The 27,692-nt window shown below is 43.1% G+C and overlaps 1 protein-coding gene across 1 annotated transcript in view; it reads right to left on the minus strand.

Moving 5' to 3' along the window:
* Positions 1 to 27,692, minus strand: part of LOC311486628 (phospholipid-transporting ATPase ABCA1) — a gene marked incomplete at its 5' end in the record, with an annotated part of 154,027 nt that overhangs the window by 48,729 nt on the left and 77,606 nt on the right. Inside the window, 7 exons of the mRNA XM_084542543.1 lie at positions 3,610 to 3,779; positions 6,377 to 6,451; positions 9,892 to 9,997; positions 11,772 to 11,866; positions 19,826 to 20,015; positions 20,434 to 20,532; positions 26,631 to 26,758. Of these exons, the coding sequence (XP_084398669.1) occupies positions 3,610 to 3,779; positions 6,377 to 6,451; positions 9,892 to 9,997; positions 11,772 to 11,866; positions 19,826 to 20,015; positions 20,434 to 20,532; positions 26,631 to 26,758 (863 nt within the window). The remainder of the gene's footprint in view (positions 1 to 3,609; positions 3,780 to 6,376; positions 6,452 to 9,891; positions 9,998 to 11,771; positions 11,867 to 19,825; positions 20,016 to 20,433; positions 20,533 to 26,630; positions 26,759 to 27,692) is intronic.

Raw genomic sequence — 27,692 nt, forward strand, 5'->3', positions numbered from 1 at the left:
ATCCCTCGGATAAAAGATTCTGTTGTTGGTTCTCAAGTTACCAATAAGTGAGCCAGGTGACAATTAAACGATTCTGAAGCGTTTGGCTCATTTGCTGTAATGCAATGAAGACGTTTATTACTTTGAAATGTTACAATTTAAACTAATTTTGTGACACCTGCAGACATAATCTATGTAACTAATGTGCCAGGGCTGAGCTTCTTCGTATGAGTCTCTAAATTAGTATTACACGCACTGATTAAAAGCACTGGCAATGCTGCTTGAACATGACAAAAAAGCTTTTGAACATCATTAGCCTTCTGAAACCATATTTCTGGAGCTCCTTTTGGTTTCTAAGCAACTCTTTTAAAAGGTAAAGAAAGGAGAGGAGCACATTTTGAAATTTTGATCAAGTTAGTTTGTAAGCTTTAACCTCAGAAACGAGTTATCTTCCAAGTTTTCGACCTTCATTTCATTGTTAGACATCTTAATATATGCCCTGATGTCCTTCGTTGTGTGTGCTCAATTAGCACTGGATACATTGGATAGCATTGTGGCTGCTTCTTATGAACCCCCCCGCCACCCGCATTCTTCACCCCTGGCCCCCCCGATAATCTCTCACAAGATTTCCTGCTGCGTAATTAGCATATTAAATGACTAACCCTGTGCGGCTGCGTGGCTGCATTTATCATCGCCAACCAGGCGCAATTAGAACGCATAAATATGAAATCATCTTCCGCGGTGGGTGTCAGACCCATTTCTACAGGTTTCAAGGGCTGCGTGATGATCTGTTTGGGTGGGGAGGTAATGTAGGGGACAAAGCTGTGAATGATCCAACTCGGAGCGCTCCAAGGTGGTTAATTGCTGTGAAAAGCGGACAAGCAATCTGCTAATTAACTAATAATGGGAGAGCAAGAAAGATGAGCAGTGGGAGTAAAGTGTTACAGCAAGTATCACTTTCCCTTCTTTTTTTTTTTTTTTTTTTATTGAGAGGGGATGTGGTGCTTAATTTTAACCGTGCAAATGGCTCAAAGAAGCTCCAAGCACAACAATTGGATCATTATTTGCATTGTGAAGCATTATGTAGGCAACATGGACGACTGGCAACTGTATATTGTATATAGATATATTTTTAAACCGAACATCTTTGTCGTTATACATCAAATTCAACGAGGTGTTTGGAAAATAAGTTGTCATTTGTCCAAACTGATATTCCAGGGCAATTAAAAAGCAATGTATATTTCTCTATAGTGAAATGCTGCCAAAGCTGACATTTCTAAACATGATAGAGGGATTTTGAGGGCCCTATTTTTGTGCCAATGGAGATGAAGCAAAGAGACCTCGAGGGAATGGAGTGGGGGTTTTGGTGGGTGTAAGCATCGACTTTCTTTCCACCTGCACGCCCCTTCACGTTTGTTTTTTTCTTTTTTCGAGCTCATGACATCGCTTACACTGCACTGAAATTGGCAGTGAAGAGCACTAGAGGGGAGTGTCACTTCAAATGAGACGGCGCGGGCGCGAAACCGGTGTCCAAAACCTAGCCAGGGAACAAGTCATTAAGGATGAATTATTACCAAAATAACAAGTTTAGCAATTGTCTCTCCAAAACATTATAGAAGTGTTAATGAGACATTTAAATTCATTACCAGGACTGGAGTTCCCACATTGTTTTGATAAATTAGGGAGACATTTTAGGCTTCTGTGTGTTTGTTAGCGTTTTGTAATTGAGGTCCAGGCACAGAGTTCACAATCAGACACACAGCTACAGACGGCAAATTGAATTGGAGGCTAAAACCCAATAATGAGGGCATTTTACTTTAAATTGCAGGATTTGTCAAGTTCAACATTTTGCAGCTGACTATTTTCTGAGAATTCATCAATCCAACATCAAGCAGACATCCCGCCATGTTCGCTGTGAAATGTTAGTCCCCCCGCAAAACCACAATGACTTTATTATGCGCACTAAAATGTGAGTACTTAAAGCCGCATTCACTGTTGGGTTTGGCCACTTAGGGGGTGGAGGAGAAGCCGAAAAACGCAGCATCTGACAAATAGCAAACAAATTGCCCGCTTCCAAAAATAATGGATATAGTAGACGGGATGTAATATCAGCATCCATTTGGAGTCGTGCTTGTGGCCACAACCTCCTGAACGCAAGTCTAATATTTACTCACTTCGGCTCCATTTCCATTTGCACAGCTCTGGAGACAAATGTCTATCTTTAGCTGCTTGATGTATGGCCTTCTTGTCTGGCCTGTCGCTAGCTTTGTGGGTTGGCTCTTCGGTGCGGGCCACATAGAATATAGTTGGCTTTTAAGAGCGTTTTCATGGCTGAAAGTGGGGTCGGTAATTGAGGTATATGTTGTTCTTTGAACCGAACTAAACGAGGCTGGAAAACTGTACACACACAAAAAAAAGAATAGAAAAAGAAAGATGCATGGAGCTGTAATATTGTGCTTAGTCAGGTGCTCAAGACACATAGGCCTTTTTTACCATTCTTTTCTGAAACCTGCACACCTACTCAGCAGTAAAGGAGTGTCCAAGCTAATCTGGATGTCATAGTCCATAAATTGTACTCGTCACACTGCAAGGAGAGGTAGCAAGGTAAAGAGGCTTGTTCTGAATCCACGGAACGCCAGGACGTCGTAATTATCCTGACCCTCGGTGCGGTCTCCCTCTCTAACTACGAACTGTCGTCAGCACATGATCACTGCATAAATACCTGACTGAGGAGCGGGCTGGGGGAGGACAAGACGGAATAAAACCCGACTGGTAGCAGCCGCTGAATTGTGCTGAGGTGAGGAATGTGAAAATGCAAAATATCAACGACTGATAAGGAATACACATTGGCTCAAAATCAACAGCACGCAGAAAGAAATGAGATTTATATGGTATGAGCCGATATATTATGATTTAGCACATCATTAATCTCTGACTCTCACGGGGAGCTGCTTTCTCGCTAACCCGCGGATAAGGTCTGAAAAGGAATGGTATATCCCTGTAAGGAGCTCCCATGGGCCACCAAATCTGTGCATACTCAAACAAATCCCTCATCCATCTATCTGTCTTATGCTTTGTGTTTTATTGTCTCGCATTCATCTGTTCTCCCTTTGTGTGCGCTGCCTTTATTTCCCCTCACTTCATTTCTCTGTCCGTCTCCCTCCGCCTTATCGCTCTCTGGGCTCCCCAGTCACCGCCAGTGTCTTCTGCATCCCATGATGCATTGTCAGAAAATCAAAACCTGTCTTTTCCAACAGAGAAAAATGTCTCGCAGCAGCTGTAGACGGTGGGATTTTAGCGAGGGAGCTGTAGGTGAGGTTGGCAGGATACGGTACGCTGTTACATCCTATCCATCTGCAACGGCTGGCGCCAGCTGACACTGGGCGAGGGGCGGCCCCGGACAGTTTGCCAGTTAATCAGAGGGCTAACAACCAACCAATCACGGTCACATTTACAGCTAGGGCCCATTTGGAGGCTCCAGTTAACCCAGCCTGCATGTTTTTGGAGCGTGGGCGAAAACAGGAAACTCCACACAACTTTTTACTGTGAGGTAAAAGACAGGAAGAAAAGCATCAACGCAGCAAAAACATGGCTGCCCTTTTAACCCTTTCCCTCGGCCTCACGACTCACATGGCCACGTAGGAGAGCTGCTCCTTGGTGAGGTTGAGGGGGTGGCTGGACGCCGAGATCCCGTACTGGCGCGGATCCCGTCCCTCCGGCAGATTTCCTCTCAGGATGCCGTTGTTGGCCACGCCGAGGAAGGACACCACGCCGTGCCACGCCTGGTTGTAGAACCACACCTGCCGCGGAAGAGACAAACAACGGCGCTGAGAACAGCATGGAGGGAGAGGCTTTGCAGTTGCTCCAGATGTCTCCTAGCAACAACGTCATGCAACCTGATGGTGATTTGTTTTGGTCGCGGACGAATAATTGAGAACATTTGAACGGGGAGGCGATGAAGAGAATCGAGAAAAAAAAAAAAAGATATACATGTTGTTAAATTTAGGATTAAATACTTACATTCCTACCACTGCTGAGTCGCAACTTCTTTTATGCTCTCAACAAAAGGCAATGTCTTTGGTTTCGCTAGCAAGCTTATTAGCCAGCGAGCATGAATGAAAGGATAATGGTGGAGTGTGTCTGCTAGGTGTGACTCAGCAGCTGGGTGGATTCCATGTATTGTGAGGGGCTCTTAAGAAACATGTACCGCCAATATGGCCGACAGAGAGCACGTCAATAGAGTATAAACCCTTTTCTTTTGCACAATACAGGAAAACAAGAAAAGCTTGTGAGTAATGCACTTATATGAAAGACAGAATGAGATGCACAGCAGAACATAACAATATTACACGGCTGCACATTCCCACAGATATTTTCTGTTCTGCATTTTGCATCTTTGGGTCTTATAGTAGCCAGAATAGAGGAGAGACAGTCACTGAACAAAAGGCACTCTGAGGAGAGAGGTCAAATTATCTCGAAAACATTTCTGGGGGAACACAGATATTCCATAAAAATAAGCAATTGAGCAGATAAACATTGCTCTTTGGTTTAATGGAAAATAAGGGTCTGCACTGGCTGCCCAATTCCCATGTGACGCGGCGTGCTAGATGCAGAGTTAAAAACAAAAAAACAAAAACAAAACACATTCTCTTTTAATGTAAGCGATTCTCGGAGCCTGTATCTGCCGGGGCGCGGAAGAAAAAGAATGACTGAAAGAGAGAGGGAGACGGAGAGGACTCCCTGCTGATAGCGCGGCGCTAATTAAGAGGGGATAGGGTTTGAGTGTCGCCGAATCACAGAGGACGATGTGGAGAAATCTGAGTACGCACGCACGGATCCTTTCCGTCCCTCGTTTCCTCTGTTCTCGCAGAAAAAGAGATGAATCTCATTTTCTGCATTATATACATTGCTTGTCACCGTAAAAGTCTGCGGCTAAAATACAGTTTGATGTATTGGAGAGAGTAAAGAGCACAGGCTTGTCTGCGAAACGCGTGAGGGCGGCACTAGACAGTTCATCAGGTACGCTGGTGAAAATGAATGCATGCTAATATAACGGTGCTGCACTAAATCCTTCCTTAAGTCTATTATAATGTTCAGTTCATGTTGAGACAGTCACAAAGGTGATAATGATAATTTTGGAGGATGTAGTTTTTCGTGCTGTTAAACACTAAACTGTTTCTATTATTTAGCCTAGCAAATCGAATAAAATGAGGTTGCCAAAATAATAGAAACTTTTGTCAGCTGGCACAATGCAATTTATCAGCACTACAAACCCTTTCTAGAGTCTATTAGTCCTGGTCCACACTAGACTAGAAAGTGTGTCAAAGACAGAATGTGATGCTAGTGCAAGTTAGTAGCATTCAGTTAGCTATTTAGCATAATTCTTATTTCTTTCTCGTCTTTATTGTTTCCCCTTTCGTTTATTTAACTTCTTTAAAGAGTCAATGCCCAGGACGGGTAACGCAACTGAGTGTGCAGAGTTGTGTCAGGTGGTTGCCCCTTAGGAAGGTCTCATATTGTCATTCAGCGCTTGGCACACTGAAACAACTGAAGTTGAAAGTTTCCCCAGCCCTCAAGGGCCCCTCACAAGCCCGGGGCCCAAAGCAGCCTCCCGCCTTGCGTGTTGACAAGCTGAGCCTCTGCAAACCACCTCCAGCCTCCCAAATGGAAACACAGTTGAATCAGGGGCTCTCTCAGTTTTGCTCTTTGAAACAAATCCAGAGTAGCACAACCTCCATGAAGACGTAGCGCAGCACTGTTACACTAGCAGGCATTGGTTTTCACTCGTGTACCTAATAAACTGGCACGTGGGTGTACGTTAAGAGATGGCAAGTCACATCTCAACTCTTGAAACTACAAGGTAAAAGCATCAAAGTGAAATTCTCGGCTTCAACACTGCACACACACGTACACGCAGTATATTAATTTACTGAGCGTCTGCTCTTTAATTGATTATGCAAAGAAAAAATGTGAAAACATTTATTTATTTGCTAGGAAAGCTCAAGGTTGCACTTGCACTCATTTAAACAGAAACTATTGAGTCGCCCTTCGTTTTGTGTTCCCTGCATCAAAACGTTTTATTAGGGAGACTCATTCATGACATACTCTTAGCAATTTATTCAGAACCCAAAGTGCCACTAGTCTCCTCTGCTTTTGACTTTTCTGATGATACAAAATAATTAATTAGAAAGCGGCAGTCACATTTCATAATTATGGAAATTGCACGAGTAAAAAAGATGAATGGTTTCAGGTTTGACCCTTGACTCGTTTCCTCTTAATCACCACACTTCCTCCCCAAAAATCCAAAAACCGCACCGGGCTCATTTCACCTCAGCGATCATTAAACTTTCATCTTCTGGGATGCAACGCGAACAGCGGCCGACAATTACGAAAATACCTTGACGTTGTCCATGGTTCCCAGCTTCTTCAGCAGCGTCTCGGCGCTCTGGAAAATCTGATCAGTCACATTATCCTAATGAAGAGGAAGAAAACAAGAAGACTTAATTGGATACACTTGGAAAACCACCACTGCTCTTTGAAATGCAAAACAAGAGGCAGAGGGAGACGAGAATTAAGACTTCCGGAGAGCGTCTGGGTGTGATGCGCCACTTATTTTCCTCAGACTTGAGAAAAAAAAAAAAAAAAAAAAGAAGTGCCCCCTGTTATTCTGGCTACTTTTTTTTTCTTTTTGACATTTTTGTTTTATTAAATAGCGTGAAATAATTAAAATCATGAGAGGCGGGAGGGAACATGAAACAAAGATTCACAGTTAACAGAAATCGCCTAATTGCCTAATGTTCTGAAGTGGCACGACTGGAGCGGAGAGTGTTTACGTGCAGACGGGAAGGGAAATAAGAGCAAAGAAAGTGTTTTTCAGAGTGTCAGTTTGGTTTTTATGGTGAGGTGAGGAGATGAAAATAGGAGAGAGAGACGCTAGACTGGACAGGTTGCATTAAAATCCGCTCTACTCGACTCATGTTTCATGTGAAATGAGCCTTGGGATGAGGGCTCGAGTTGACAGGCGTGCGATTTCCAAAGTGTCATGTTGATACCATGCTGTTTCGGCCCCGGCCGTAAGAGTACTGAGCACATTACATGTGTGATATAAATGCAAATGGACCTCCCGTTGGACTCTGCCTTCATCAGAGGGCTGCAGCAGAGGAGGAGAGGAGCGGAATAGTGGGGGCAGAGTGGATGTGGAGTGAGGAGAGGTCTGCGGAGGTAAAGTGCGGGTGACAACTGGGGAGAGAGGTGGGTGGGTGGGTGGAAAAAATAAGAGGAGAAAAATCAAGAAAGACATCCCAAGAATGCAGGAGTGTGCTCAGGTGCAAGTGCTTGCAGAGAGAGTGGAAAAAAAAAAAAGAGATATCTCCAGCCGCCAAGACAGTTACCTTAATCTTTCTATCCCACAATCCTTTGCAAACCCGCACCACAATGTGACATTGTGAGGAATTTGGACACATTTCAAGACTGTATACAAAGCCTTATTTTATTTTTTTTTTTTGCCCCGCCATCGATCCAGTCTGCCGCTTTGGCATAACAAAATGTTTACACATCATTTCAGTAACGCAGCATGAACTCTTCATCTCCTTCCACATCAGAGTCAAAGAGAAGGTGAATAAACATCAACGCCATCTACACTGACAGGAGTATTTGTGGTAAATAACATCCCCTCTGTTCCAAGTCATTACCTATTCATACATCGGCCGGAGACACCTACTCTCCTATGTAACGCGTCCTCTGGCAAAAACAAGGGAATATTTAGTGTGATTTGTGTGTGTGTGTTTTTCTTTTTTTTTAAACTTCACTCTGGTTTGAATTGTGCCAAGCAGCGACGGGCAGATCCAATAGGCAGCCTTTCTGAGGATTAGCGGCGGCTGAAACGAGATGAGAAGTGGGCCAGCAGCTGCCTGGGTCTAATCCTTGACAAACTCCTCCCTGCTCAAGGACAATGACAAGGCTGGTTTGGCCGGCGGACCCGTCGGTGGCATGGCTCACGACACAGCAATAAAACCACTCGAGTGTGCGGTGACTTTTTTTGGCCGGGATTCCAAAGTGGCCTGCGCAGTTCAGCGCTCACACGGTGCGTGTGACAGTGCGTTAATATGTGTCTGCGTATGAAAACCTGCCAGGGAAGGATTTTATACTTTATTAAATTAAGGGTTTATTCCATTTCAGTGTGACATTAATATTATCTAGATTATACAGCGTGCCATGTGAGATGCCCATAAGCTTCCTCTTTCTCATCATTCCCATCACTTCTTGCTACAGAGAACTCTATTTCTACCTGCGAGAAATGTGATTAGAGAGAAATTTCAAAGCCCACCTCACGGTCGGCGCAGGTGGCTCAGGAGGCACAAACACACTACTTCCAGTTACCGTCTCACACCACAACGCCTGCCCGAGGAGCCGCAGCACAGAGCCAGACATTTCCCAAGGACAGTGTAGCACTTTAATAACAAGGAATGCAGAGCTGGGACGGCTAATGCTCAGCCATTAGGGTTACATCATCGCGGCTGCTCGAATTAAAGTCACATTAGCGTCGAGATCCGGGAGACAGAGAAGGGAGCCTGGGCAGAGATGAGACCGGAGGCGCCCGGGGGCAAAGCAATGTGCTGATCTCAAAGTAGTTTGAACGTCCGAAATTTGAAATGTTAATGAGAGGCTGTGTGATTGCAAGAGAAAGGCTACGAGAGAGATGGAGAGAGGCACGAGGAGGGGACGAGTGAGTTGGCAAGAAGTTCGGAAACACTGTGCTTGAGTAATAGTGTATGAATATATATTCATGAATCGAATTGACTGAGCTGAAGTGGTTGAGCAATAATAAGCAGTTAAGAAAAAGCAAGAGTGAAAAGGTTTGCAGGACCGCGAGTGCGTGAAAGTGTGTGCTCTTGCTCCCTGGAGTCCCAGATTTCTCGATTTATTCAAAGCGATGCCCAGACAATCATAGCCTGTTGCCATGGACACTCAACGGAATAGATCTGAAGAATCTCAACGTCCTCCATCCTTTGAATTCAGACTTCTTTCTCAATTGTTCGAGAATTCAGCGGGCTCCAAAAGTCCACTACAAATAACAACTCCTGTATCCAAGATACAAAGCTGTCTGGACAAAGAACGCAGCGCTCCAATTAGGAGTGGCTCACTCAGAGACAATTCATGACAAGTGCAGCCCAGTGGTGCAGCCTGTACTGGAGGAAAAAAACTGCTTCTGAACTGTCAGAAAGCTGGTCTAAATGTTTAGTGTTTGATAGAAGTCACACTGCTGATGAGTCAAAGATAGGTTTGGATTTTATGTGTGGATTAAGAAGCATCAATTTAAAAGTTACAGAAGGAAAACATCTAAATGTTACTATAGGTTGGTTTAGCGGGTTAGCATGCTAACATTAGGCTATTAGAGGTGATCGTAAATTTCATCTGGGAATGATGGGAATGAAAAAGGGCAATGTTTGTGCCAAGTTTCCTGGAAACGGATATAGAAGGGCCTCAGGGTTTATCCTCTGGTCAACATGAACAATAGTTTGAATATTTCAGAACAAACCAAACAACTTGCTAAACATAAGCAAGAGATGCTACTATACATTGGTTTAGTTAGCATGCTAAAATGATCTAATTAGCAATGGATGTTGTTATGCCAAGTGTGTGGACATTGTTATGAGCCAACAAGCCCATTTTTTCTTTGTAAAGTTTAAGAAAGATAATTCAGTCTACAGCAAAGCAGAGGACAAACTGGTTTCTATCTGTGTATTGCAGATAAACAAACTGTAAGTCTTCATGAGTCTTTCTAAATACCGCCGTGCTATGCTCCAAGGGTACAACTCTTGACCTTCTACCGCAGCTCACAATTTTTCTGCTGCATGTGATTCAGGGGTATCAACAGGTTTGACTCGGTGAATGTCAATATTAAGTACATACCTGAAATAAACCGAAAAGGTCTCTCAGGTCCCTGAACACATCTTCGATTTCTGCATCTGTCAGGAGAACTTGGGAGTTGGATTCTCCAACAGAGATCCCTCCGTACCTGGAGTTGTAGGGAGAAAAGCAGGAAAATAGGAAAGTTGGAGTGGAGATATGAGCATACGAGCAATGTCGTAGATGCAGCGACGTAGTGCGGAAATCTGAGCGCCCATCCAATTGTGCTTTCCGTGAACCCCCTCATGTCCATAAGGGCCATGCAGGTCTATGAGACACCAGGAATGTCAGCTGCAGTCCACCTGGAATTTTATATGAAACTCGGTGCACAGCCCTAAACTTGTAGTTGGCACTCTGCAAGTGCACTGACCGCTGGAAACAAAATCTAAGTAACTCACTGTTGTTCTTCCAAGTGAAGACCCTATGGCTAAAAAGCTTAACGCTAGTCTTTCAGAAACATCCAGTGCTCTGTGATTTTTTTTTTTTTAGTTCAATACTTTTGAAGTGACTCATCTGATACAGACCATCTCTGCTGTTGTGTACAATTAATCAAATCCATTTCCAACACTGTCAAAGTCATTTAATTGTCAATTTCAACATCACTGCTCATTTACCTGTTTATCTGTTCCATCTCCATCAGCCTAATTAGCTCCGCCACAACCAAGATCTACACTGCCTGGCTTGTGTCCCAATCTCCTACCTTCATGTGGGACTCTTCATTAAGATGCTGCTTTATTAAAAGTTGTTCTTTGTTCCAAATGACTTCTTCTTATTCAACTGTATTCCACATATGTAAACACACTCATAGCTCTACATCGGGGACCTACACGTCCGATAATTGTGAAGGGAACCTGCAGAGTAAATGTATATTACATGCTCCCTAACAGACGGCGTCATTTTCAGGCAGATGAACATGACTGCTTCTTCATATATGTGTGATATTTGTGCGTTTATTTCATAGCAGCAGTGAAGAGAGAAGGTGGGGACAGCTGGAGCAGTATGACAACCTAAAAGGTCTGGTCTGCTGAGAGTAAAATTGAGACGCCCCAGAAAATGACTGCTTGAAATGACTTTTAAGTGACACCTTTATGAGGTCAGCTTGACTGACACCCTCAGTAACGTGAGAAGAAGTCGAGAGGTGGCCTGCAGCGGATTCACTCTGTGTGGCCGTTTCCCAAACTCAAGCCACTCCTGCTGCATTTATCAGTGAGCTATTAGAACATTGGCAAGGTGGTTAGCATGTTACGTAGCGACATTAAATCATTGTGAAACAGTGCAAGCTGCACTCACAGGAACTTCTGAATGCTTTCTCCTTGATAGTCGGCCTTTTTGCTCTCTTGGTAGTTTTAGATGCCTCCTCATGTTGGAGCTATGACTTACCTCTACTACTCCCGTCACTAAGGCGTCCCGGTCACACACACATACATTTTTTAAACCAGTCCTGCCTTGCTATTCCCATTCACATGACCTACAAATATACTGCATGAGCAGATCCCACTTTGTACCCTGGAAAATATAGACATGTACCAGATGTTCTGGGATCGTGACCTAACATTCGCAGGGCTGAACAAACACATCAACCTAATGCTAACAATTAATCATTTCTCTCTGCGAGGGTTTGCTCTAAATGTTTTCATACGCTGAAATGACAGGTTAAGGGAAGCGTGCAAAACAGCGGCGCAGCAGGATTTGTCAGGACATGACAACTGCATAACGCGCAGGGGTGGAAACAGCAGCTCGGCCTGCAAGACTTTGTCCTTTCATTCATAGAACACACAGTTGATGTTCTACAACGGGATACGCCGACATCACAACAGCGGCACAGGTAGCGACATGGCTCTCTTTGTGTCCAGATGCAAAAAGTGACGAAATGCCGACATTACCTTGTTTTGCCCGAGCGCTCAAAAGTCTTGAGCAGGAAGTCTGTCACGTTCCGTCCAGTTAAATCCAGCAAGGTGTCAGTTGTGTTCTGTATCCTCTGTTAAAAAGAGAAAAACAGGAAAAAAAAAAGTTGAAACGTTAGCATTGGTTAAATAAATACACACTATTGGTTTGATATGGGGAAACTAACTCTTCTTTTATTTCTGTTTTGGTTTAAACTCTTGAGGAAAGACTGGCTATGAAGCTGCAAATGCTTTTCACCAATGGTTTGTTTGCACTGTATATTGTACAGGTGGGTTGATATTTGATTTTTTTATTTGAAAACAGCCACTTCCTGCTGCCAAAAAATTAGATTCACCAGACAAATGCATGAAAGCTACCGACTGTAAAACCAAAAAAACAATATTCTAAAATTGCCCCGTATAGGTGGAAGGAAGCGTTTGTCAGTTTCGATCAGTTTTGGTTTGTCAGTACCAGTGAAGCGTTTAACATTATACTCAGTCAGGTAATAGAAAGGTAATATAAAAATATTGCCTATTGCAACTTTAAGTTTGAAGACGCAGGAAACTGTTTCCGTAGTTTTGAACATGCGAGGTCAATCTGCAGATAATGTAAGGTGATGCTGGACTTTAATGCAAAACGGGAGCCGTGTCTTTTACTTTACTTGCGGGAGGATCTGAAAATTGCGCCCATAGCACTTGACTTGACCGTGCAGTGCATCATCACCGAGCGAAAAGGGCTGACTCCAGCAGGCGCGACCGCTCACCCACCCATAAAAACTCACCCACCCGACGCCAAATCAACAAAGCTGAAGAGCAAGAACTGCTCGCAGGTGGTATCTGTTCTCGCCGCTGTGGAGCATATTCTCTCAGCTCTCGTCATAATAGTCAATTAAGCTCGACCATGGGAAGCCCGGCTGAAACCTAGACCCCTGCCAAAGCTGGGGAAGCTGTGTCTAGTGTCAAAGGACCCTAATTAGATGCCCTTCTGTGGATAAATGGGTACATTCAAACATCCAATTAAGAGAGGGTGCGACGCGCTGCTATGAATACACTCCACCTTTTGTAGAGTGATACTCAGCACACACACACATACACCCACACACAAACTCACACCGACCCCTAGCTGCGTTAGCCCTGATTATTTAGAGAGGTTACAGTATGCTAATTAGCAGAGTTATCCTTGATAAAGTGTGATTGAGGCCCCCGACTGCAACGTAATTTACCAACATACCCCCCCAGTTACACCGGTTATCTGCCCTTGTGTACAAACAGCTTGATGTGTGAGCTTGTTTAATTAGTTTGTGTGCCAATTACATCTGTGTTGTTTGTCATTCATTTTTTCCCCCTATATATTCATAGTATAAGTATTTTTTTTAAATTTTCGTCCAAAATTACCATTTCTATCACATGCCGATCTTGCACCACGGGGTATGCAGGTAACAGCGGAGAGGAAGTAGAGGTGAAACAAGGAGGAGGGGATGCAAAAAAACCAATGGGAGGAAGCGAAGGAGGGGGACTGTATGGAGGATAGAAACATAAGTTCAAAATTAGAGACGAGAGCATGAGAAAGGAAAAGGAGGAGGAGAACTGAAATCGCAAGGCAAAGAACAAACAGACGGAGAAAGCAGAGGAAGGAGAGGACCCATCTGGCTTATGAATCAGAGATAAGGAGGAGGAACGGCACAGCAACCTTGGCTTATCTCTGAACAAACATGCTTCTCTTTCGAGAAGCCACAGGAACTGAGAAACAAACAAAACCAAAAATAAGAGTCTTTCCACTCCGCTGTGTGTACAATGAGTTTATACCTGGGCATACAGTCAGTGTGGGTCTAATTACGTTGGCCTTGGTCCATATCCCCCATCAAAAAGACTAAAATGGGAGCATTATGCGATTGTGTACTACCTGGGCCTGCATCTCTTGTTCATTACCTGGAAACAGCTTCGGTGCGCTTGGCATTCTGTGCATGACATCAGTTCTGCAGCTATCAAGCTGGAGAAGCGAGCGGGGTGAGGGAAATGTAAACTAAGGAGTAATCAAATCTGTTGAATGAGCTGGCATACTCGAGCACCGGGGAGATAAGAGACTGTGCTGTGTTCATATTAGTCTTGGCACTGGTTTTGCTGTGCTGCACCTCTGAGGTAAAATTCAAGTTTTATCTAGTGAAAGAAAGAAAAGCTGTGCTGGGGAAGCGGAATCTTCTTTGATTAAACCCGTTAAGTTGCACGGTGCAAGTGATGAACAGGTTAATTGTCTTTTTGTGCGCAGGGATATGCTTCTGCCGGTGTGAAGTTGTCATAACACGGTGTGTTGGAAGCGGCCTATTGTGTAACTGAGTGCATGTGTGTCCCTACGTATTACAAGAGACGCCCTTCGGTTCAGCGCAACTCATTGTGTTTGGTGATTGTATCCAATATGATCACATCCCAACAATCATTTTAAACCGAGCGAACGGTACTATTATATAATAGCCGGGGCATTGTGTGTGGAGCACTTTCTGGGTTACAGACAAGCTCTGTGACAAAGAGCTGCTCGTCAGAGATTGAGTTGCACAAGTCCGCGCCCAATGATGAATTGTCGTCCAGGCCCCGCTCTGTTTTGTTTAGCCACAACAAAGGGACACTGCTATCTCATCCTCCATTTGCCTCACCTCACAAGTCAATGACCTTTCCGCCTTTGTTTTGGAGCACCCCTGGCTTTCTGCTGAGAGGGTTGCTCTGGACAGGTCGTTTTACTCTAAAACCAATCTGCCCGCGTTGGGGGAAAAAGTGACAAATCTACAGCGCCAGGCAGAGAAAGGATGTGCCAGTGTCTTGTGTTCGCCAGGGCCGACGGGGTTTAGAGCTGATCAGAAGTTAGCTGGGTTTGCTCTTTCAAAAGCTGTTGTAGTGGAGAGAAAATCTGTCCTCAGACATAAGGTTTGCAGAGTTTGATTGAACACCATGAATAAATGATAAGATAGAAATAATATATCACGCTTACTGAAAGACTTGGAGTAGTCGTCAGTCATTTTTTACTCTAACAAGCTAATGTAGATAATGGCTGTTTTATTTCCTGTGCAGACTGTCTCTTTTTTTTTCTGCACAAAAGGTAAACCAATGCTCAACTTCAATAGCCTGACAGATGAGTCCAAGGAAGATAGTTTGCAAGCAAGCTGTAGTTAGGGCAGTCTCCAAATGATAAAGACATCAATCGTAATATGGAGAACGTGGAGGCTTTATCAATTCCTCCGCACGCATGACGGCCTATTCATCTATGAAGGTTAAATATCACCAGTGAACGAGAGTCAATACCTCAGAATTGATAGCGGGCTTAGTGTTGCCTGCCATTACCATGGAAACAATGATTTCACACTACCTCCCGCGGAGCTGTGTCCATGTTTTTCTGTAGCTCATTTTTCTGCAGTTTCTCAAGGGCATATTCGGAGGACCGGCAGGATAAAAGATAAAAAAGAAAACTGGTCTGAAGCCGGTACATTTTGTCATGATTTATTCAATGAGTGAGGCTTTCAGGTCAAAGGGAATACATCCTCTCGGTATGCTTGGCCTCTGTGGGTGGTCTCTGCCCTGGACTTGAATTAATTTATGGCCCCCTAAGATGGTCCACAGGTAGTATAAAGAAGTAAAACACACGTACTTGTTATATCTGTCACAATGTTTAAATGCAAAACTATACTGTATACAATGTATTTATGTTACTATCTTATGACCTCATACACTACACTGTGTTTCAAACTGTATTTTATGACCCACTGGTGGTTTGCAGTTAACAGCAGGGAGGCAACAAAGGTCAAAGAATAAAGTGTGGAGGATTGTGGGTTATGCCAAACTTTCATTCACTGGCATTCTCAGTCAGCCCTGGTGACTCTGCTTCCTCCAGATCACATATACACTGTGGAGTCCCTCAGGGCACTATTCTCGGGCCAATTCTATTTTCCCTATACATGCTCCCCTATGGACCCAGTCTTATGAGGTGCGGCATCTCATCCCGTTGTCATGCACATGATACATCAGCTTAATGGCTATTAAAAGTTGATAACTCATTAAAACGACTGTTGGACTGTTTCAAGGACATCAAAGATTGGATGGCCCTTAACTTTATAAAGTTAAATAAGAGTAAAACTGAGGTCCTGGTACTTGGACCTAGAGGTGCCAGAAACTGTTTTTTCTTTCATGCTGTGAAACCCACTGTTAAAAACCTGGGGATGATAAAGGACGGTGCTTTCAAGTTGCTTTCAAGTTGGACAAACAGATGAATTCAGTGGTCAAATCCAGTTCCTTGCAGTCAAGGCCCTTATCAAAGGATAAGTCTTTTTTTTTTTTTTTTTTTGTCTTTTATAGAATTTGAAAGGGTTGCACATGTTTTCATCTCATCTCGTCTGGTGTTCTCCAGGTCTCTTTTGCAGATGGTGAAGTGTGATGCAGTTTGTTATTTAACAGAAACATGTAAGTGAGAACACACTGGTCCTGTACTGGCCTCCCTTCACCGGCTCCCAGTTTGTTTTAAGAATGATTTTAAGGTTTTAGTGTTTCCATACAAGTCACTGAATGACCTGGCCCCAACATATGTCTTCCACATCTGGTTGTCTGTGTTGCATGATAATAACTGAATGTGCTCAAGGTTGTTTCCACGCAGAAACGATGGTCCATTTAATATCCTTTCACAAGATCTGGCACAACAGATGTTGTAAATAAAGGAGAAATGGTGCAAGCATATGTAACAAGATGTAGGTAAGAACTGTCCTTCATATATGCTCTTTTTACCAGGGCTAAATGCACTAGCAGCCACTTACAGCAGGATGTGATAAGGTCTGGTAAAGTAGCAAAGCAGGGGTGATGAATAAAATAAGAGAAAAAGATTCAGAGAGGATAAAAAAAAAAAAAAAAAAAAATGGAGGGAAGAAAAGAGCAAAATATTATATAGGGTTAGAAAGAAAGACTTTGATGGCCCAGCAGAGTAAAAGGAAGATACAAAGATACGAGCAGAGCCTCAACAAATGGGGGACTCTTTGACAGCGCTGTCATAAGCCAGGACTGAACGTCAGGGATCGGAAAAGGTTACACAAAGGCCACTTCTCTTGTTTGACTGTCTCAACAATCATCCTTTAACATCGTACCTGGACAGTAGCTTCTTTTAAATGGCCTTGAATGGCCTTGTCACCGACGGGAGCACACAGCGAGACCCGCACAAGTTCAACAAAGAGTTACAGATCGATGCAGAGTGTGAAATGGCACCCGTGCTACTATATATCTATATATAGTGGGAGTATAAGATAGGGGCCTGGAGGAAAATAAGTGGCAGATGAGCCCAGCAGGTTCAATCTCTCAGTTATTTGATGCCACTGACTTTGCAGACTTCATCTTTCTATTACCTTATTTTGTCCTGAACAAATGACATCTCCAAGTATGCCAGACATTTAAAGGGGAAAATATGGTAATTATCGGATCAAATCCTTTTACTTCACATTACTGTATCAGTATTTTCTTCTAACGTTCTCTCACATCCCTTAAGAAGTGAGTCTGAAAGGAGCCTTGTAACTTTATAACTGCTTTTTAAATTGAACTTACCACGCCTGTGTAACTTACACCTTAGACACAAATGAGTTGACACTTATAAGACTTATAAGGCCCTTTAAACCACAGTGAAGCAACTTCATAATCGTCTGTTGTGTAATTAGATTCCCCCTACAAGGTCTTTTTTCCCCCCACAGTGTGGCAAATTAATTACATAAAATGGCATTTTGATTATAGCTCATTCTTTAACTGTAAATTGCCTCAGTCTAAAAGTGTATTCAGAAAAATTACGTCTGGACACATCGCTGCGCTTTAATGTGAAATTATTGTTTCAAAGTGAAGATAAATATTACCGCAAACTCGGAACCATTAAGTTTCATTATTTTGAATCTTGTGTGAAAATTTAAAATCAATGTTATTGGGATTTGCCTTGCTCTTGTGAGGCTGAGGCCGCTCATCACACATTTTCTTCCAGTTTTCCGGTGACATGAAGTATTGGAGAGAGTTTGTGCGAGTGCGCGTTCAAGTGCAGGAAAGGAAAGATCCTTATTAAGAATGATCTGGACACAGGGTATGGATAGGTGGGACAGTGTTTGGGATTTGGGGACGTGGAGATGTTACTTCAATTTAGCATTTTGGAATATTTTCTCTTAGAAAAGCTTAATTACAACAACTGTAAAGGTATTTACATGCAGGAATCACCTGCCTAAACCACCACCAACATTTGATCATACACTAATTCTCATACATTTACACCAACCTGCACACATCACATGCTACCATGCCCTCCCACTTCCTGACTCCGGTTATAGCAACGCTGCCCACCGGCCCACACTTATTCTATTTGGTGGCAGACATGTTGACTCGTCACAGCAGGGAGAACACTGGTGTATTAATGATGGCACGGTTCCATTAAGCATCCCGCAGCAAGTCACAACGGCGAACCAGAAAGCCGGCGTAATTAATACACTTGAGCCTTCCCTACTGCGACGAGTCAAAATGTCTGCTGTGAAAAAGGTCTGTGCAGTCCGTGTGAGATATTATATCATTTCCCTGAATGTTTCTGAAAAGTTTCTGAAAAATAAATCTGGATAAACACCATGATAGTGCGATAAAGAACAAGCAGTTAGTCTGAATGCTATTCCATGTTAGCAGTGAGCTATCCAACCCACAGCTTGAGAATGATCACGCTCATAGGCAGCACAAAAAAAAAAATAAAAAAAAAAAATTAAAAGCATCAGCTAGAGGTCTTAGACAGCCAGTCGGCACAGACTTTATGTCTCTATGAAAATTAAAGTGTAAAAATCATAGTTAGTGACTGTATTTTGTGAGTGTAATGCTTTTTTTATTGCAGCTAAATCTCAGGAAATCAGACATGTCCTCCCTCCATCTGGGGTAAACCAGCAGAAACAAATTCTCAACCACCACGCTGTTAAGTCTCCAACAGGACCACAATATTTTCAGATTTAGGTGGGGTTAGCTATGACACATTCAAATTCAAATCGCTTAAAATGCAGGCACATGCCACAAAGCCTGAGCAAACAGACAAAGCCGTCTCTAATGAAATGACATTGGAGTGGCGGCGGCAGCTTCTCCATCTCTTCTCTCTCCAGCTTTAGATTTCTCATTATCATTGGCAGACAACAGTGCAAATCATTTAGCTCCAAATGAGACTCTCTGAGATGTGACTGGTTCGGTCAGCAGGTGGCTGATGGTAGGCAGTGATGTGCGGTCTCTAACTTGCCCATCGATCTCAGCCGGGATCAAACCTCTTCAGGTCAGACCCCGCAACATTCGCCCTGGCCGCATTCACCCATGTATATTGTTGAAGTAATGGCCTGTAAAGGATTGGTATTGACTTCTAGAGGATGAGACATGCAAAGCTCCCAGGACTCGTGATGTGAGCAGAAAAGGTCGGAGCTGGCACCGCACGCAATGAAACATCCAAAGGGATGCTACAAGGTTAAAAGTTACCTGAGAGAGATACAAAACACGCCGTGGGTGTATATTTTGTATTTTATTTCAGCAGGTATGAGGGACCAGCTGAATCGCCGGCAATGGCCAATTCTGTGTATTTTCAGTGGAATCAATTTTGGTCCCACTTTCATGCATGCACGCCGTTTCACAAAAGGGAGGCAGCACAAAAGGCTGATTTGCATTTTGCAATGCAATGCAAATTCCTTGTTAGTAAGTACCTTTACATTTCCAAATCAAAATGATGCTGACTGGGACTTTCAGACTGCGAGCCAAAAGCTTCCATGATAAGCATTTTTATTGTAGCGTTGTGTCACTGATTTATTTTTTACTTTTTACATGTCGACAGTTCCACTCTCTGGTTGCAGTTTATTCCTCTATGGAACGTAGAGAAAGTGTACCTATTCCACCAAAGACCAGTGGCTCTGGATCAGAAACATCTTGCTCAAGGGACCTCACATAGACACATTCAGTGTTGCAGATAATCAGCGTTATTGTACGGCCATAAACTCACATGCAATCTGATTCTACACTATCAAAATGCACGAGCCCCAGAGTAAGAGACTCACCTGCGGTGGAGGGAGGCCTCCCGCACCGAGCGGACAGTCAGGTAACATGATGGTTCGTTCAGGAGTGCTGCACTGACAGGACGGGGAGGGGTTAGACATGCTCCAGTTCCCGTTGAGGAATATGTCAGCGACGGCCTGATCCACAGGGGGAGTGAACCAATCAGACCCGCTGGAGGAACAGGTTAAATTCCTGCAGCAAAACAATAAAACACTTATCAGAATGAAGAGAGGGTCTCCAGATATATAAACTAACAAAATACCCCACATCCCAAATAATACATTTTTAAGGCCGCTGGATAATACATCTGAAAAAGAAAGTTGTGTTCGGCACAAAAAGCCGTTCACGGCGCTGAACTATTTGGGCCCCAAGCTGTGTAATATTTCCATTTCATTTCTCGGTTTCAAAAGGTTTTCATTATTCAGCCCATTCTGATCAGGATTATCTAGAGAGTGTGTGAAAAGCTAATTATTTATTGATCAAATTTGTTCTGGTAAATTGGTTTTCAAAATCATGCAGAGCACTACTTCCCCATGCTCTGGGTTACTGACTTTTTTTTTTTTTTTAACAGCTTCTTCCGTGTCTGCTGAAGGAATTGTTGAATACTCACGGCATCGGGTCTCCATTCATGCAGCGTGTGCCAAAGCCAGGGTTGTTCACCAGCGTTTCCACCACCCTTGACACCTCCGCATTTTCCGGCATATCGTTGCTGTAAATGTTGGGGATATGATAATGTTTTATTCAAACATTTCAGGATGCAATTAGGTTTCACATTTCATTCCTCACAGAGGGTACACATGTCAGCTGTAATCCACGGACGTCAGCTGACACAAAGTCAATAAAACACACCGATAAGTGCAGACGTGATACAAAAAGTGAGAGAAAGAGCGTGAACAACTTCTATCTTTTGGCAAAGCTACCTCTCCTCCCCAGAAAAAAACTGAATTACAAAAAGATGAGTTACTGACTAAAATGTTCAGTACCACTAAGGGTGATGTTTTAGAAGCGATGTGACTGGTTTAAGGACAGCTTGATTTAGGTTGTACCATTACAGAAGTTATATTACCAGAGCCTGGTGGTCATCACCAATCCCAGACATCACAAGTCCTTAATTTATGATAATTAATGGTAAGAGACAAATGACAAATGAATTGTGCCATGAATTAGATACAAGAAAGTCAACGATTACTAATGAATGATTGAGAAGTACCATCTAGTTTTTTGTGAAACCACTCAGTGAACTACAAACATCTCTAATCGTACTAGAATCATTCTGGCACATTCGTTCAACCAGAACAAGGAAAATAGAATTAAAAGAGGTGAACATCACTGCTACCTATCTGCATATCTACCTATTTACCCTCATACATACCATCCATCCATCCAACAAACCTTTCTACCTAACTACCCTCGATCCATCCCTATCCCTGCCCAACTACCCTCCATCCATCCATCCCTATCCCTGCCCAACTACCCTCCATCCATCCATCCCTATCCCTGCCCAACTACCCTCCATCCATCCATCCCTATCCCTGCCCAACTACCCTCCATCCATCCATCCCTATCCCTGCCCAACTACCGTCCATCCATCCATCCCTATCCCTGCCCAACTACCCTCCATCCATCCATCCATCCATCCATCCCTATCCCTGCCCAACTACCCTCCATCCATCCATCCCTATCCCTGCCCAACTACCCTCCATCCATCCATCCATCCATCCCTATCCCTGCCCAACTACCCTCCATCCATCCATCCATCCATCCCTATCCCTGCCCAACTACCCTCCATCCATCCATCCCTATCCCTGCCCAACTACCCTCCATCCATCCATCCATCCATCCATCCCTATCCCTGCCCAACTACCCTCCATCCATCCATCCATCCCTATCCCTGCCCAACTACCCTCCATCCATCCATCCATCCATCCATCCATCCCTATCCCTGCCCAACTACCGTCCATCCATCCATCCCTACCCCTGCCCAACTACCCTCCATCCATCCATCCATCCATCCATCCCTATCCCTGCCCAACTACCCTCCATCCATCCATCCATCCATCCCTATCCCTGCCCAAGTACCCTCCATCCATCCCTATCCCTGCCCAACTACCCTCCATCCATCCATCCATCCATCCATCCATCCATCGATCCATCCATCCATCCATCCATCCATCCCTCCCTATCCCTGCCCAACTACCCTCCATCCATCCATTTCTACCTATCTACCTTTTGGATAGAAAGTTTTGATGATGACATAGGCTGCATATTTTCACAGTTTTATACTTCAAAGGTTTTAGAAAGCTCACAAACATTATGTGTGCAATTCATGGCTCAATTCAAATGGGATGTCTCGCCAGTGACTACCGCACGTACAGAATAATAAGGTCTCATGGTAGTCCACCAGAAGCGTCCTTCCCTTTTAACTCCACTGGATGATGGAGTACCATTATTTTCTCACCATCAGTTGAATCAATGTACAGAAGGAGCCTGTGCTAGATATTTTCAATCAGATGTCTTTAAGCCCCCATGCTGAGATTCAGAGATTCACAAGGAGGGCAGTGTGCTTACTGCAAGATAAGTCTGAGCCTATAGGTGGTGTCACACAGGAAATTTAATGAATTTCACATGAGAGGCTTTAAGTGTTTTCAGTCAGTGACATAATCAGTTAATCAGTTAATAATAGTGACTCTGATTAGCAGTTCTACCTAACCAGCTATGGGTGAGTTCATACCTACATTTCATTCAGATCCAATGCATTTAACTTTGGTTTGTGTCCACAACGAAGACATAGTTCTGAAATGCCCCCAACTCTTCCAAACAGTTTCAGGAAATAATCAGAAAACTGAGCATGAGCAGCGAGTGTGGGCACTGATGAATAGATAGATACTTTATTCATCCTGTGGGAAATTCAGTAATAGGGAATTCTCTGCATTCAACTCATCCAAGAGTGCAGATATAAAGAGTGACTGTGTTGGGACTCGAACAGACAACCTTTGAGCGACCTCTCCAGTGCTTGAGTGGAAGTCCAATGGCTGCATTCAAAGCTGTTGTTTCATGTACCAGTATTAATAATGAATCCTTCCTATTAATCCTAGGTTGCGCAAGCTTCCTCTGCTATGGACATGGGGAGAATGTGAACCTGTGAACCAAGGCTGCTTGTCTAACCACTACCCCACAGCTCCCCCACCAGCATATGAACAACATGTTCAGTGTGATCGAGAGTGACTGATCATCTAAGCTATGTGAATCAGTCGTCTCATCTGTTTCCTCATTGGCAAAGCTCAGGAGTTTAGACCGTGATTAATCCTAAACAAAACTTGACACAAAAGAAGGCCTGAGAGAAAATGAGACACCAGAGGGTCAGATGTAGCACATTTTGAATAGGCCTAATAAATCACATGAATTCCCAAAACAGTACTGGCCGTACAGTGATGTTCTCTATAGCTAGAGTCCAGCTCTGTCTTAATGCGTATTCATGCACAAGCACGTACTGATAGGAGCCTGTTCAAGATTCAGTCTACAATATAGGCTCTTCACAACCTTTCATTATCATCCGAGTGTCCTGTACATATCTAAGCCCCGAGTCTCAGTTAAACAATCTTCCCATTCCAATTTCCTTCTCATTACCAACCACACACACTCTGCCCTTTATCTTAAGGGTACTGTGGGAGTTAAAACACAGTGTTTCATAAAGACCATGGTGATGGCTTGGTGCCAGCAGTGACCACAGCCCAGCCAACCGTTTGGATTAATACAGTGTTCACTGTCTCATTTAGAGGCGTCGGCATGAAGGTCACACGGTCATTTTCTCGGCCACCAGTGTGTGCAATTGAAGTGGTCCGATTGTAAAAATGGATTATGTGCAGCCATCTGTTTTGCAATTAACGATGGTTGGGTTACCGTGCTATTCAAGATAATAAAACTATTGGACAGTTTCAAAATGAAGATTTGTGCATATACAGAGAAAGAGTGGAACTAATGAATAGTTCATCTAGTCTAAATGAAACATCACAGAGAAGTAAGAGCTGAGAGAATAGAAGAGGAAAGCCAAGAGAAGGCCACATGATATTACAGAAACAACCCCACAGAGGGACTTCTACACTCTGACATCTCATTCAGAAGGAAGAAAAAGTCAATCAAACTAACTGAAACTAAAATGCAGAGGGTTGATTTATCTATGTTACCGTCACAGTTATTCATTATGAACTAATAGCAGGGTTTAAAACTTGAACTTCTAAATTAGGTCAATCCAAACTAAAACATCAATCACTGGCATCTACAGTCTGAGCCACGTAGTGTAAGCTTCTTTAATGGACTATTAGCACCACATTCAATCACAGAGTCATCATCAAGCCATAAAGAGGGGTGTTTTATAATCGCAGAAGAGAAAAGACAAAATGTGGCAGTTAATAAAGTGAATGGCAAATGCAAAATAAGACGCTTGAGGTTTCAAATGCATTACACATGAAGACTAAAACTTCCCAGTTTTGACACTTTGACAGCGACTACATGATAATCATTACCAACCCCCTACTGTTGTAAGCTCTAAGTATCATGAATGAATCTCGATCCCTTGCTGGTGAGCCAAGTTGTACCAATCTTTTGGAGCCGTGACGGTCCACAGTATCGTGTACTGCCAGTTGTCAAGTGGAAAAATCCCAAAATATTTACCACTAGCTGGTTAAGACTTTGGTTCCTATTGCAAAATTGACCATGCTGCAAGCAGGCTTGGAAAGTTTGGTGAACTCAGACGGAGCGGTGGCGTTGTTGGCGTTTTTTTCCTTTCTAATAATGAGCAGTGATGGAAAGAAGACCTAGTTCCCCCGTCCATACACTAGCAATATTTGTGTATGTTCTGCCTGTTTCACTTAGGACGCAGACCATTTAGAATGTTTCAGCACCACGGAGAGGGACAGAGTTGAATTCAAATATTTCCGCAGCAAAGCAGCAACAAGAGACTGAATAAATATTTGTTCATTCCATTACACTAGTTCACGTTTGTGGATTAAGGATGAAAACTTTTGTCACTTAAATATTTGTCCTATTTTGAAACACATATCGGCTTACAATAAGTGCAATTAATTCTAGTGGGTCTCCATATCTGGACCTTTTGAAAGGCAACTATAAAGCTTCAGGTTTACAGACTTCCTAACGTGTTAAACAGCATATTTGTTTGTTTCATTTGCATATGCGATGCCTATACCATGGTCCTATGAATATAGGATGATACTATACTGGATAGTAGTGCCAGTAGTGCCCTGCCAGCACAGAATATACGAGTAGATTAAATACCTGTAGGAAGGTAAAACAAGCTACACGGGTTTATAATTTGTAAAAACATGGAATATCTTATGTAGTCCTATTGCAAAACTAAGTAAAGCTTTACAATATTTAGTACTAAGGAGAAATAAAAATTGAAAAGAATCTGAAGTCCATGATCTCTGAGTCATGACTTGAATGCAGGCTTTATACTCTATCGGATTGCAGCAAAAGAAAGTGCACAAAAACAAAGTGAACAGCATCTCACTGTGACCAAGAGTTTAGATTCTATCTTCAACAAACCCGTATCACAAAAGTCTGCGCTTGTTGTGTTTTGACGTGAAATTCTACAAAGTGCTTTCGAGGGAAATGAAACACCAGCAGAGTGGATAAGAGACAACAGCTTCCTGTCACCAGAACACAGCCTGGATGCAGTGTCAGGATTAGTTTGATGATTTGGACAGATGCCGTAACCACTGATGCGTATTAAAATTCAGATGGAACTTTTACAGCATGTTTGTTGTTACAGTGACACAGGTCAGTGTCGAGCTTGGGGGGATTTTAAATATTAACTCCAAATGAGAAATAATTCCTGAAGACACAAAGTCACTAAATATGTCTTCTCAATGGTAACAAGCTGCAGCTATTGTAAGGAGGGGACAGCTCCCAGAACATAGCCCATTAATGAAAAAAGTTCTCTCTCAGTAATTCTGTCATTGACATGCATTTTTCCTACAGGGCTGTTGTCTCTTGGTAATCTACCATCTACCATCTATCTGCTACTATAACCATTCATCTCTCCTATCCAGTAAAAATCCACGACAGAACAGCATGACAAACCTGTCGCTGCAACTGGAACCAAAGCACGCAGTGGAATGGGAGCAATGCGTGTGGATGCTAGCTCCAAAACGTCAACAAAAAAGCAACAAACTTTAGCTGCCTCGCTGGCCGCTGACTGAGCACCGATGGAAGGAAATAGCACAAGTGCTGGTATATCACACTGGGAAAGCATGGTGCACATTCACGCGGTCCAAAAGCCTGGGTTTGCAAAGATGTTGAGAACAATAAATCAAACGTATCGACCTGCAAAAATTTAGGAGCCCAGTTTGTACAACAAAACTCGAGAGAAGATTGCGGTGCAGCAGGCGTTGTTTTACTCAACAACAACGGTATCTCTGGAGCAGCGGAAACATGCGGCCTGACATGAGCCTGGCTGTTTCATTTTACTGAGGAGAGCTCTGAGTGATGCTGTTGTTGCCACGCAGCAGCTTTTTAATATAGAATGTAAAAGAGGGGATACCGAGAAATTTTTCATTGTCATTGTTTCTCCACACACTGCCTAATAGCACCCCTTTTAATTGCTGCCTTTTTCTTATAGTTTGCTGATACTGAATATAACTTATATAGTTTTAATAAAGAGAATCCTTTTGAATCATAATTTGCCTTGAATTCATGAAGACATACAGAAAAAACTATTATTATTCGTACATGTTTTTAGTTCTACTGACCAGCCCTATCTACACATACGCTATATCATAAAGTAGCTACCTGTAAAAGGTGGTTTGAGGCAGACCATACATCCACGGCTGCAGCTCCAGACTCGGGTACTCGGTGAACGGCGGGACGATGAGGGAGAAGATCAAAGACAGGCAGACAAAAACAGCAGGCAGGACCACCTAGGAGGACAGCGACACATTTAAAAGAAAATATTCAAAAAATAATCATTAAACTGTCACTGCACCACTTAAGACATTTATCCGGCAACATCTGAAACTCCAAGCAAGTAAAAACATTACAGAAATCAATTAAAAAGACATTTCAATAAAGTCACGAGAAGCTGCTGCCAAATTACAAAATTGCCGAACGCCATCAAAATTAATAAACTGCACTAAACGTTACAAACCTGAAATGAATATTTGAGTGCTTTTCTTGAGTAAATCCCTCAAATAATCAGCCTTGGAGTTTCATTTAATCGTGGAGTTATTGTACGGTGCTCAAATACAGAAGAATACTGTTTATATATCAGTGGTGGGCAGTCAGGGACAGCACAGTCTTCTCTGCTGGCATAAAAACTTTATCAAAATCACTGACTTACTTAATCTTTTTTATTTTTTATTTTTTAATTAAATATTTCCCAATAGCCTATTCTTTTCATTTCATGGCTTGTCTGTATTTCTGGCAGTGTCACATTTTAAGTTTGTATTCTTAGGTCTTCTCTGTGGCCCACGGTAGCGCCAGCGTTTTCTCGTCCTCTGATTGGAGAGTCAGAGAGCCGCTCTGTTTAAGCCAAGCAAGCGGTTCATGTTCATCTGTTGCGAGCTGTGCAAGCAAATCGTCCCCGTCGACGTTTTCGTAGCAATTTGTTGAACCCACGATGGTGGACGGAGGAGAGGCTATCGACTCGGTTAGAGATCTTCTTAGAAAGACATTTTTACGGTGGACTTTGAAGGAAAAGCTGCATATTGTGAGAAAAAGGCGCAATCCCGGAGCTAGCTAGCCTGATCCAGCCAGGGAAAGGCTGTGTCGGGCACTTTTAGGTCAGCCACTATGAGCGCTAAGCTTGGCTGACAAATTGTTTCTTAAGTTCTGGTGACTAAAGTGAATTACATT

Source organism: Chelon labrosus, assembly GCF_963514085.1.
Source record: "Chelon labrosus genome assembly, chromosome: 1".
Lineage (NCBI taxonomy): Eukaryota > Metazoa > Chordata > Actinopteri > Mugiliformes > Mugilidae > Chelon > Chelon labrosus.